This window comes from Vipera berus (genome assembly GCF_964194415.1).
Source record: "Vipera berus genome assembly, chromosome: 2".
Taxonomy (NCBI): domain Eukaryota; kingdom Metazoa; phylum Chordata; class Lepidosauria; order Squamata; family Viperidae; genus Vipera; species Vipera berus.
Genome location: NC_138203.1, coordinates 98,849,494 through 98,863,240, shown reverse-complemented (window position 1 = coordinate 98,863,240; position 13,747 = coordinate 98,849,494). Strand labels below are relative to the sequence as shown.

Genomic DNA, 13,747 nt, shown 5'->3' with positions numbered 1-13,747 from the left:
TCAAGGGTGCCTATGGGGACCTGGGCAGGAGTGGGACAGATCTGAGGGTCTCTGGCAGAAGGAGGGTCTCTGGCCCAGGGCCAAGGCAGTGGGGGCCGTTCCCTCACTGTTTCCAGGATGGCTTCACGGGCCACATGAAACCACTTCGCCGGATCTGGCCCCCGGGCCTTGTGTTTGACATGTCTGTCCTAAAGCAACAGAAAAAGATGCCCAGTTAAACAATGAAAGAATTTATTGGTTAAAATCCATGCCGGTTTCTAATTACTACTGCATTGTTTTCAAACTGCTTATTGATCAATCATTCTGCTCTAAAATCTTCTGACATAGAAAGCACAGTCTGGCCTTTTTCTGATTTAATCTCCAAATATCTAAGTTGTTGGCATAATTCAGCAGAGTTAGGGAAAAGTATAAAAGTGAGCTAAGAAACTGGGTGCAAAAGAGATACTCGGAAAGAGTGGAGATAGGAAAACAAGTCTGGACTTTTTAAACTTGTATTCTCCTTTTACATTTTTAAAATTAATTTTCCTTTCTGTTTGTGTATGTACGTACACACATACACATGTAAAATGCTTTATAAAAAATAACAAAAGTTAACGATGCATTGCAGTCTGTATTTTGAAAGATGAAAGATGGCTACGTTTAAAAAAAACCACAGAAAATTTAACTGTGTTTTCCCATTAATTTACCGAACAACCATAATATACCTCCATTTGTTTCTTTTTACTGGTTTAGACTTGTCAACAGTTTATGAGAACAGAAACAAATATCATATTTTGGCTTCTGTAAAATTATCATCAAATTTTATTTCTCCAGGATCTTCCACAAATGTATTTAACATGATATAGAAAAGGATTTTTGCTGTTTTGAACTCATTGTTGTCTTTTTTATTACTATAAGAATTCTCTTTTTCGCTTGCCATCCAGATGAGTTAAGATGGATAAGGCTGCTGTACTTTTGAGTTAGTTAGTGCTTAAGTATGAGCAGATCTGGGTCTGATATGTGGAGAACATGTTGACATAAATCTCAGAACCTGGGATATTTCTTATACTACGGAATATAGGATGCTATCTAGCTATGAATCAGAAAGAATCTCATAACATCTTTTTCAGACTAATACATTTTACTAAAAGGCACAAGCAGATAATTTCACAAAAGCTCAGGCCTTTTCATAAAACTTGTCAATCAGACTGTCTCGACTGTTGGCTGCCATAGACTAACACAGCCTTCCTCTTGCAATGCCTGGCTACGTTAAGTCTTAATAGGCTTTTGTTGTTTTGGTTTAGCATCATATACAAAACCAGTCACCATTCTTGTGAAGCAGGTAATGTTTATACTAAAGCATATACCGAATGTATGAATTCAGTAATTGGGGGTTATTGAATACAGTAAGCCCCAGGAAGCTACAGCTAGTCCTTGACGTACAACCATTTGTTTAGGTACAGTTCAAAGTTACAGTGGCACTGAAAAAAGTTATGACCAGTTTTCTCACAACTGTTGCAGCATCCCCATGGTCACATAATCAAAATTCTGGAGCTTGGCAACTGGTATGTATTTATTACAGTTATACTGTCCCAAGGTCATGTAATCGCCATTTGTAACTTTCCCAGGTAGCTTCTGACAAACAAAGGCCACGGGGGAAGCCAGATTCGCTTAACGATCGCACGATTCCATTAACAACTGCAGTGGTTCACTTAACAACGGCGGCAAAAAGGTTGTAAAGTGGGGCAAAATTCACTTAACCGCCTTGCTTAGCAACCTAAATTTTGAGCTCAATTGTAGTCATAATTCAAGGACTAAGTGTAGTCTAAGGCAGGGCTTTTCAACCAGTGGTACGGGTACCACCTGTGGTGCATTGGCACCTAGCAGGTGGTACGCGACCATCCTACAAAAGTGGTAGTGGGGGAGGGGAATGTGATAGCACCGCACAAGCCTGAGCGAGAGATGGCTGGAGCTGCAGGCTGTCAGGGCTCAGCGGAAGCGCCAGGATCAGCGCCAGGCTCCAGCTGGAGCTTGGTGCTGATCCTGGCGCTTCTGCTGAGCCCAGAAGAAGCGCCAATCAGCTGGAATGTTGCAGCATCTCCAGGGTCTTGTGATTTACATTCGGATGCTTGGCAACTGATTCGTATTTATGACGGTCACAGTGTCCCAGGGTCATGTGAAGTGACCAAAACCTACTGCAACCACCCAGCAAAATAAAAACCAAACATCCCCCACCCCACCGCCAATCATCACAACAATGAAAACCTCGGACAGGAGGAAGAGCGCCGCTGGGTGGGCAGGCAGGTATCTTGCTCGGCTGTGGCTTGGGGAGCACTTTTTTCAGTGCCATTGTAACTTTGTACAGTCACTAAGCGAACTGTTGTAAGCCGAGGACTACCTGTACTTCATCACTTTTTTCCTTTTTTTTTTTTTTTTGGTCATCAAGTTTTTGACACCTTGCTAGACGACTGGTGGTACTCGGATGTTGCCATATCCTAAAAGTGGTACAATGGGTGAAAAGGTTGAAAAGCCCTGGTCTAAGGTCTTCCAGAGATAGGCAGGCCTTGACTTATCATCACAATGGAGCCCAAAATTTCTTTTGCTAAGCAAGGCGGTTGTTAAGTGAGTTTTGCCCCATTTTATAAGCTTTGTTGCTACAGTTGTTAAGTAAATAACTGCAGTTGTTAAATTAGTAACACAGTTATTAAGCGATTCTGGCTTCCCTACTGGCTTTGCTTCTCGGAATATTGCAAAAGATGATCACATGACCCTGGGACACTGCAACTGTCATGAACACGAGTCAGCTGTCAAGAGTCTGACTTTTGATCATGTGACCATGGAGATGCTGTAATAGTCAAAAGTGTGAAAAACGGCCAGGAGTTCATTTTTCCCCAGTGCCGTTGTGACTTCAAACAGTCACTAAACGAACTGTTGTAAGTCAAGGACTGTTGTGATTCAGGGTCAGCCTGTGGGTTCGGCAGTTGGGTCGGACGATTCAGAGGAGGAGGAGGGGGGTGTTGGAGAGCTTGCTGAGGATAGCCTTGAGGCTCCGCAGAGCCCTCAGCCAGGCCCCTCCCATCTGGTTACGACACAGACCCAGCTGTGTGAGCCTGACAGCATGGATGAAGATGACCCACAGCTGGCCCTGTTCAAGGACGCCCGACGCAGGAGGCAGTCAAGCAGGAGTAAACAGAGGAAGGCAATGGGGCACCTCGGAAGGAGGCAGAGAGAAGTCACGCCCTGAACTGTTTAAAAGGGGAATGTGTGGGAGGGCTGGTTTGCTGAAGGCAACCGTCTGAATAGCTCCTGTTTCATGGTTCGTGTTTGCTCTGTTTTATGTTAATAAATTTGGCAGGCTTAGTTCCAGCCTCTTGCCGTTTTGTAAAGGGGTTGTCCCTGCCTTTTCTGCAGGGCCGGTAGTAGGTTGGTACAGAACAAGGACTACCTATATTACAAATGATTCTGGGAGAGAACTGGAGACTATCGGCATCCACAGCATGTGATCTGCCCGCCAAAGGGACTTATTGAGGAACAACACAAAGAATACTTCGGATAATAAGTTACTACTATACATCAGGGGTTCCCAATCCCTGGTCCGTGGGCCAGTACCAGGCCGCGGTATGCCGGCAACTGGTCCGCACAAGCAAGCAAAGCCCCATCCGCAAGATGCAGGCAGCACACGAAACCACGCACCCTCTGATTCACAGAAAAAACTCTCTCCACAGGACCGGTCCCCGGTGCCCAAAAGGTTGGGGACCTGTGCTATACATGACTACACCGGCTGGAACTCTTGATTGTTCGGCTGAAGCTGAAACTACTAACCGAAGCATCCAGGCAACTGCACATATGGATCACAGGATGTACAGCAAATGAAGAGACATGCAAGGCATATGATTTGGACCCAGTCATAGCTGCTTCATTTTTAAGTGGTTGAATCTGAATGCATTTCAGCATCTTTTCCTCCCCAAAATTGATCCCAACTGATAGTCAGCGTGCTACCCAATCTAATGTCTTTTAATACTGAGCTTTGCCTGTTTTCCCAGGATATCTTTGTTTCCTACAGGCAGGTGGGGGATAGGAAAAGAGACAGGTTAAAAAAACACCCTGCAGTGTCTAGAAATAACCAGGTTTTCCACTCTACAGGAGGCTATTATCCTTCATTTCATTCCATTTCTCGATAACCCCCAGAAAAAGGCAAGACATATTACAAGAAAAAAAGATGGAATTACACACCAGGCCAGGGTGCAAGAGAAGAAACTGTCCAAAGCAAATTTGATTATGTGGGTGTTTGTAACCCCTACCTCTCACCAAGAGGAGAGAGAAGAGGAGACAGATCATTTGAACTTCTCGTGCTAAAATGTTATTACGACCTTGGAGTAGTAAGACAACACTAGCATTTTAGTTTTAAGATGATTCCAGTTTTTGCACTATGGAGCTTCCAAGCAACTTTTTGTAAGATCAGCAAGTGCAAAGACGCCTAGAACTGTCCTTCTGGAAACAGATCTCTCCCACAAAATCTCCATAAATCTGTGTCTAAGCCAGACATGTCAAACACAAGGCCCGGGGGCCGGATCCAGCCCGCGAAGTGGTTTCATGTGGCCCGCGAAGCCATCCTGGAAACAGTGAGCGAATGGCCCCCCACTGCCTTGGCCCTGGCCCAGAGACCCTCCTTCCACCAGACCCTCAGATCTGTCCCACTCCTGCCCAGGCCCTCATAGGCACCCTTGATGCGAACGATGTAGAGCTGGCCATGCTCACCCAGTAGGCCAGACATGTCAAACACAAGGCCCGGGGGCCGGATGCGGCCCGCAAAGTGGTTTCATTTGGCCCGCGAAGACATCCTGGAAACAGTGAGGGAATGGCCCCCACTGCCTTGGCCCTGGCCCAGAGATCCTCCTTCTGCCAGAGACCCTCAGATCTGTCCCACTCCTGCCCAGGGCCCCATAGGCACCCTTCATGCGAACGATGTAGAGCTGGCCATGCCCACCCAGTAGGCCATACGCACTCTAGCCACGCCCACCCAGTAGGCCACGCCCTCCCAGGCCACACCCACACGGCCCCCTGAGGGCAACCCCAATGCTGATGCGGCCCTCAATGAAATTGAGTTTGACACCCCTGCAGTAGGCCATACGCACTTTAGCCATGCCCACCCAGTAGGCAACACTCACCCTGGCCATACCCACCCGGCCCCCTGAGGGCAACCGCAATGCTGATGCGGCCCTCAATGAAATTGAGTTTGACACCCCTGGTCTAAACAGAAAGCACTGGATCCTGAAAAGGGGATACGTACCACAATTTTCTTGTAGAGCGCCATCATGTTATCATCATCAAATGGTAGAAATCCACAAAGGAGAGCATACAGAAGGACTCCCATGCTCCAGATATCTGCCTGAGATAGATAGAGTGATACAAAAAGTAAGGCACAGCATCATCACATTTCACTAAATTGTGAAACAGTTTTGAAAACTTTCAGGTCATTTTCAACCAGGAACCTGGAAAAACAAACTGGTTGAACAGTTCTGGGCCCTATGTTTAATATGTCGAGCATGCCATCCCAGTGAACAGGAAGACTCTAGTGTTGGAGTTGGAGAGAGGTGGATTATTGCCATTTTTTAAAAAAGTGTCATAGAAGCTCAGCGTTGAAAAGCAGGGTTTTTTTTTTGTCTGAAGTTCAGTTGATAGTATCCGCATGGAAACAAGGCTAAAAGTTACGTTGAAGGGAAACAACGCATTCTCGGAAGGGAGGCAGCAAAACCAGCCTTTCTCTCTAGTTTCCAAAGTGCTCCAAAATCACAACTGTGGGCAAGGACACAGGCAAGAGAAGCAGTTGGTAAAGGAAAAGTGAGGGAAAGGCTAATGCAGCCATATCACCTCCGCTGACTCGATGTCCCAAGTCAGACATCACCTCAGTCAGCAGCGGCAGAACCACTCCCAGCTCTGCCAGTCTCCTTTCTCCTCTTTAGGAAAAGGTGGAGAAGGAAGACCCGCGGAGGGCTCAGGCACATGGCTACTGTAGTGTGGGGAAGAAGTGGCCATCCTCAGTTGCAACAACCCAGAGGGCTCCACATCCACTCAGCACTGGAGGATCTCTTACGATAGGTTTACGTACGCTCTCAAAAGGGACTTTAATTTCAGGACACCGTAGGAGAACGAGGCAAAGATTTGGATTGAATCCAATCCATTTCTGAATCCATTAATTGCAAGGGTCTTCTAGGACCAGGAATTCTATCACTCCAGCTAATTTACATCACCCATATACCCTTCTAGTTGTCTGCCAAGCCTCTCCAGACCTGATGGATTTTGCACAGTACTCTACAGTATTATCAGCTATGCATGCCATCACAGCAGAGATCTAGCACACAGCATGCAGAGAAACTAAGGAAAAGCCGTGGTCTGCCATGGTTTCGTAAATAGACGTACACTTGCATTTTAAAATATAAGCAGCTCCATCCCTAAAATGGAAGCAGTGAAATTATACAAGAACATGCCCTTTTAGCAAAAAAAAAAAGAAAAATTCTTTCTTTTCCAGTCAATGGAAGAAACGGCAGCTTCTTAAAAATCCTTCGTGACGCATTTCAGATATGGGTTTGATCAATGCAGAGGAAAGAGCATTGGGGCTGGGGAGCTTTCAGGTCTTCGGGAAGGCAAACTGAGTCAGCCCTCCTCTCCAGCACAGGTAAGTCCTCAAATTACAAACTATTCATTCAGAGGCCACTTGAAGTTACAATGGCACTGGAAAAAGTGAGTTACAAGAGGCCCTTGCACTTACGGCTGTTGCAGCAATCCCCACGGTCATGCGATCAAGATTCAAGGCACTTGGCAACTAACATATATTTGTGATGGTTGTGACCTTCCCAGCCAATTTCCAACAAGCAAAGTCACAGGTGGAGAGGAGAAGGGAGGGGGGGGGGACTGGATTTGCTAAATGACAGCGTGATTCGCTTAATTGCAGTAATTCTCTTAACAACCGGGGTCACAGAACTGAGCACGACTCATTTAACCCCCCTTGCTTAGCAATTCTGGTTCCCAACTGAAGGAGAGAAGACAGGGAGAAAAGCTGCAGCACAGAAAAGGGTGACCAGTAACCAAAGAAAAGATTTGGGGGTGTGGGGGGGGAAACAAGCACCCTATCTCTACATAATCATGGCTTTCTGAGGTTATCCCTTTTTAAAACGTATACATTGTTAGATCTTTTTTTTTATTGAAAAGTTTTAAAATACAGTTTTCCTTTAAGAATCCCCCCTTCCCCCTCCCTCCTCCCCCCCTCCCCCCCCCGACTTCCCAGAACTAAATACAAGGTATATATATAAAAAAGCAATCATAAACAATCATATACTAACAATTATAAACTCTAAAATCCATCACTCTCTAGCTTATATAGGATAAAACAAACCTTAATAATATTGAATATGTATAAAAAGAAACTAAGATAAGAAAAGAAAAAAAAAACGAAAGAAGACTTATTCAAATGCTACATAAAACTTCTTCTTAGATCTATACAGTGGTGCCAACTGGGAGGAAAATCTGAAAGAGTTCAGTCGAGAGGCTGATAAAAAATTAGAGGCCACAGGACCTATGACAATACCTCTGAGCCAATATAAGCTTTGCCCTGGATTAACTCTGGTGCTGCATAGGCAGGGCTTCCACAGCATGTGTTCAGATGGTAATCCAGACCCCCCTACGAAAGGAACAAAAAGAACAAGCAAAATCCGTAACACAGAATGGGCACTTCACCTCTGTAGGAAAACCGAATTTAGAAGATCTTGCCAGCTTAAACACTTGAGCTCCTAAGAGAAAAACAGAGTGACTTCTCACACTTAAGACTGCTCGACGCAATTTATCTTTAGTCTGTTTGCTGTCTTTATCTGGCATGCACGGTGGGGTATAAAAGCAGGTTGCATGTAGTGGGCGTTTGAATAATGGCATTTTTGACTCAAACCGTAAATTGAGACCATGTTGTGCTTAATGCAACCCAAGATTCAGCTAATGAGAAGCTAGTGCTTGTGCAAGTTGGGCTTTTAGATGCCGCTGAACTTTGTGCATTCAGAATGGAGAAAAGATTCCATCATAGGAAAACAATACAAGTTTTTTTTTCCCTAAAAAAAGATGCTTATTACATTTGAGTAAAAATAAGATGTGGGTATGACTGAAATTGTGGTAGAAATTTGTTTTTATTTTGCTTTCTATAACTACCCCGTGGCCCTTTTTGAACCATACATTTAAACTGTAAGGAAGAAAAAAAGCTTTGGAAGATTGAGATCCAGATCCAGATATTCTAAACCAATATTGTATTGTGCTATTAGGCATTTGATCAGCTGTTTGTTTGTTTGTTTATTGCCTTCAAATCAGTGCTGGCCCCTGCTTGGAAAAATCCCTGCAGCTTTCCCGGCAAGATTTAGTAGTAGTATGACCTTTGCCTGCTTCCGACGGTTGAGAAAAAGTGACTGGCCCAAGGTCACCCAGCTGGCTTTGTGCCTAAAGCAGGACTAGAACTCACAATTGTACAGTTTCTATCCTGGCGCCTTAACCGTTATGCCAAACTCATTCTCTGTTGAAACTAAAATTCTGTCACACACAGATGCTTGACCTTCAGGAGAACATTAGTGGGAGTGCTATGATGGAAAGAGGAAAGGTTCCGACTGACGAACCCAACAAAGCAAGCACAGCTGAGACGATCCAATCTCTAACGCAAAACTTGATTGAGCACATCATTTCGGCAGCTCCGGTTAATTGGTACCAAAATCAGTATATTAAAAGCATAGCGTCTCCCTCCCCGCTAACAGTGCAGGTCACATTGTCCAATGAAGTGTCAGACAATCATTACGAGAGAGTATTTTAGTTCTTAGTAAACAATTCTTGCGTGATCTCGGTTCTCACAGTTTGGCAGCCCGATGTCTGAAGCCTGCATTCCATTCTTCCCTCCTCTCCCCCTGAATATGTAGGCAAGCTAAGAAGCAGTAATGGATGCCACAGCAAAGGTATTCTTTGAGGCTTGACAGAAGAATCCAAACAGAATGTATGAGCAAATACAGGTATGTAGATGAAATTGCAGACTTCTCTCCTTATTCAGACTAATATTGTCTGATGCTTTTTTATTTTCTGGCAAAGAAACTCTAGCAAAATTAAGCTTACACTCACCCTTGGTTTTGCACAGAGCCCAAAGTCTATCAACTTCAAATTATGCTCAGCATCGATCAACAGGTTTTCCTAAAAGAAGAACAATGACAGATTAGAACAAGTACAATGAAGCATAGCAGAAGAGCAATTCTACAGGCAACAAAGTCAGCTCCTTCCATGGAAGCCTCCAGCTTCAATTCAGTCACATGCACACCTATACATACCATGAATACAGCTGGCTTAGCCGAAATTTGAGATCTTGCAAAAAGAGAATGTAAAGATGTAGGAAGAGGTCTTGGAAGGTCAGAAGTCTATAAAATATGAGTCCTTCTCTAGGGCAGTGCTTCTTAACCTTGGCGACTTTAAGATGCGTGGACTCCAACTCTCAGAATTGAAATTCTGGGACTTGAAGTTTGCACACCTTGAAGTTGCTGAGGTTGAGAAACTGCCCTAGGGAGAGACAACAAAGCAGACACTGGACTGGGGAAACAACAGAAGAGGAAATTAAATAAAAGTTTTGAAGCGCGCAGAGAAGACAACGTACCAAGGCAAAAAGAGGGCTAGTTTAAAAAGTGAGAGAAGATTTTTAGGCTCTAAGCCAGGGGCGTCAAACTGCCGGCCCGCAGGCCGGACGCGTCATCCGGAAGCCACGCCCACCCCATTGCCGGCAATGGCGAAAAGGCTTCGATATGTTGCGCGACGTCACGCGACATCGCGAGTTTGACGCGTCTGCTCTAAGCGAAAGTAAAAGAAGCAGAAAAGAAGAGGAATGGGCATGGAGAAGTGCAGGCAAGAGAGAAGCCAAGGAAAAGCTGGAAGTTTAATAAGAAGGACTAGGCAGTCAAACCTGGAGGCCCGTGGGTGGCAGATCAGAGAGCTTTGAACTCAGAAGGCATTTTGTGATTTCCACTGCAGCCCAGGAGTAACAGATGTGATGGCAGTGAGGCTTTTTATAAACTGGCTTGAATCTGTCATGTAGTTCCTTGGCTGCAGGCTGACAGAAATAAAACCAGCAGCCAGCAGTGAAGACCATCTGGGCGCCAACGTAGATTTGGCTTATTATTCCAGGAACAGTCGGCTGTCTACACTTACTGGTTTGAGGTCTCTGTGAGCGTATCCCTGGCTGTGTACGTAGGCAATTGCAGCTACAATCTGACGGAAAAAGACACGGGCTTCATCTTCAGCTAAGCGGTCCTTTGCAATTATGTAATCAAAGAGCTCTCCTCCAGGGCAGTACTGCAGAGGAGGAAAGAAGCATTCATGTTTGGGGAAAAATTGGCTAGCTTGGAATTACAAAAAAAAAAAAAGAAAAAGAAAAGAAAACCCAACAACACGAAATGAAACAAAAGAAATGTTACCAGCTCTCAAAAAAAAACATTTAAGACAGGAAAAACAATCAGCATTTAATAGAACCTCTTTCCCAAGCTCTGGTAGACAGCTGAGAGATGCAGCCCACTTATTAATTTGTCATGGTTTATATCTTATTGGCATGTGAAGCTGATATGAATGGTGGACATGCCCAGAGCCAAAAGCATATCGCTCCTTTTCAGCAAAAGAGACAGAGTAATCCTTTCCAGGGAACTCCATGGAAGGCAAAATCAGATAGATTCTTTGCTTTCTTTCTTCATCCACTTATAAACCAGCCTAGAACTAAGGCAGGGGTAGGCAACCTCGGCTCTTTTATGACTCATGGACTTCAATTCCCAGAATTCCTGAGCCAGCTTGGCTGGCTCAGGAATTCTGGGAGTTGAAGTCCATGAGTCATAAAAGAGCCGAAGTTGCCTACCCCTGAACTGAGGAAAGATTTCCTGACAGAACAATTAATCAGTGGAATGACTTGACTCCAGAAGTTGTGGAGATTTTAAAGAAAAGATTGAACAACCATTTTGTCTGAAATGGTATAGGTTTCCTGTTTCAGCAGGGAGTTGGACCAGAAGACCTCCAAGGTCTCTTCCAACTCTGTTATTCTGTTATGTTGTTTGAGCAGCACAGAATTTAAGCATGAAGACAAGCGACCTTCCAAACATCTGGAAATCTGAACACCAAAAGGTAAGCTTCCTGTTCTCTCTTCCCCAGCAACAACAGATGCCTACTGAAGGAAGAAAATTAGAGCACAACCACCCGTAAAGACATAATTGTTAATTCTTCCTTCTACTTAGCAATTGGGTTCTTTGGTAAGATAATTTATCACAATGGTGTAAGTGTTAGACTGAAGACTGAGATATCCAAGGTACAAATTCCAACTGACCTGGCTCTCAGAGGAAAGACCAGATAATAAATTCAATTTATAATGATATTAGTAATTCCTGCTCCCTTATTCATTTTGGTTTTAACCTAGTTGGATTTGCAAAAAGTGCTAAATAGTTTGGTTAGGAACAGGGATAGGAAACCACCATGGAATCCAAGGGCTTTAGACTCTCCTGAAAAGTAAGAAGTAGGGAACCCCAATCCACTTCTATATTTGCCAGGGAAACGTGTATACATTTGTTAAATTCAATCTCTGCAAAATACTGCAGATACTACCTTTGTAAAAATTACTCCAATAGAATTATTGAAATTTACAGTGTGTTTGTTTATTAAAAAAAGAAAAAGAAAAAATAGAGTATCTTTTTGCCAGAGCAAACTATCTGATGACAGATTAAAAAAAAATCCCATCAATTATTACCCAAACCACATTTTTAACAGCTCCTAGGGTCCCTTTCAACTATGCTGCTGACCTGTAGATTCAGAATACATTTAAAACACTGTAGTAAGAATCCTACAATTGACTTAAAACAAATATACATACCTTGTCATTTACGCTCTAAAAAAAAAAGCTTGCAGGGATGTCTAATCCTTACCCAGAAGCCCAATAGCCTCCTATTTGCTACGAAACATTTGGATGTACAAATCCAGTGTTTGCTAAAGAAACTTATAAATACATCAGGCAGCTACAAGAATCCATAGCAATTCCACTAGTATAACAGAATTGTGATGTAAATTGTAAAAATGTATGAGGTTTTATATCTTACCTCTAAAACCATAAAGATCTTCTTTGGTGTCTCAATTACATGGTACAGACGGCAGATATTCTGGTGGCTTAAGCTCTTCATTGCTTCAATTTCAGTTTTTATACGAGGTAAGTCATCCTAACAAATGAAAGATTCATGCCATATCTAGGTCATTTTATGTCAAAATAAATAAGATGAAAGCATTTATTTGCTTACTTCTTTCTCTCTTTTTTTTGGCTTTTTGTGTCCCAATATTTCTATGTGCACAGGAACTTTTTTGTTCTTTAATCTCTGTCCAGCTTTAGGTCTGTTTTAACTGCTTAAGTTTTTGTTCTAGTGAAAATTTCTCTGCAGAAAATAAATACTTAGTGATATTTGTCTCATCTATCTTTCTCCTGTCTAACCGAGTATTTTTCAAATTTGACAACTTTAAAATGTGTGAAATTCAATTCCCCAAATTCCCCAGGCAGAGGTCCACACATCTTAAAATTGTCAGGTTTGAAAAATACTTGTCTAATCTAACATAAAGGTAAAAGTCAAGACAAGGGGAAAGGAGCTTTTCTGAGCAATTTGTGTGCCATTCTTCAGGTGCATGGTTTCAGGAAAAAATACAGCATGTGATGAGAAACATTGCCCATGTTTCATTTGATCAATCCTCGTTCCCCAATTCAGAATTAATGTATGCTGGCCTGAGGGACAAAAAGGTCTAAATCAAGAACAAGGTTTGGCTGTCAAGATACCCAAACCATGTTTCTTAGAAGTACTTTCAAGAACACTTATCAAGATCACCGTGTATTGGGCCACAACTGAATTTTAAAAAGGAGAATAGGAAGAAAGAATCTGAAATAAAGGCAATCTAGCTTAATGAAAGCAGCTAAGCAGAATTAGATACAGTACTCATGGCTGGGATCACAACTCTCCATGGGCTTAATTTAGCTTGCTGAGCCAGCTCATCTTCCTCAAATATCATGACCTTTAATATTCTACATCTTGCTGGGACCAGCTTGTTTCCAAAAGGAGCTAAATATTCTGAAATACTTAGTCTGATGACACTAAAAGAGAGAATATTTTCTGAAGGCAGAGCTTCATTTAGGAAGAGAGATTGGGGATACCACTTCAGTTTCCGATGGAATAAGTATCCCGGCATATTTCATCTTTCAGAGAAAGAATTCCTTGGTCTGAAACTCATTATCATATCTAGTCTATCAAGTCTTTAGAGGTGGACGATCTGACCTTTGGATTATAGTAGTTTACCTTTTGTATCCAACATACAATTCTACCATTAGCAGGTATCCAACTAGCATTATTGTCTAAATATCATTAACGGAATGCCAAATGTTAGGTCTCAGTTAATGCAAAATGTGGCCCAAGAGATTTTATTATATTCCAAATTCCTTAAGGTTCCAAATCATTTAGGCCAAAAACCACTTTAACAACTTCCAATTAATGAGCTGTATGATTAGAAGCAGTATTTGTACATATAAAACTAATATTACGTTTCTTAGAAACTCACCCCCAGAGTCAGCTTGTCCATTATTTTTATGGCAACTTGTTCACCAGTAAGTAAGTGACGAGCCAGTTTAACTTTTGCAAAGCCACCTACAGTAAGGAAAAGAAAAGCCCACCATGATTCATAATTAGCATTTATATTTAATTCTGCC

The 13,747-nt window shown here is 42.9% G+C and overlaps 1 protein-coding gene across 1 annotated transcript in view; it reads right to left on the bottom strand.

Moving 5' to 3' along the window:
• Window positions 1-13,747, bottom strand: part of MELK (maternal embryonic leucine zipper kinase) — a gene marked incomplete at its 5' end in the record, with an annotated part of 37,936 nt that overhangs the window by 17,554 nt on the left and 6,635 nt on the right. The window contains 6 exons of the mRNA XM_081318424.1: window positions 5,270-5,368; window positions 7,565-7,657; window positions 9,118-9,186; window positions 10,189-10,332; window positions 12,108-12,224; window positions 13,600-13,685. Coding sequence (XP_081174550.1) covers window positions 5,270-5,368; window positions 7,565-7,657; window positions 9,118-9,186; window positions 10,189-10,332; window positions 12,108-12,224; window positions 13,600-13,685 — 608 coding nt within the window. The remainder of the gene's footprint in view (window positions 1-5,269; window positions 5,369-7,564; window positions 7,658-9,117; window positions 9,187-10,188; window positions 10,333-12,107; window positions 12,225-13,599; window positions 13,686-13,747) is intronic.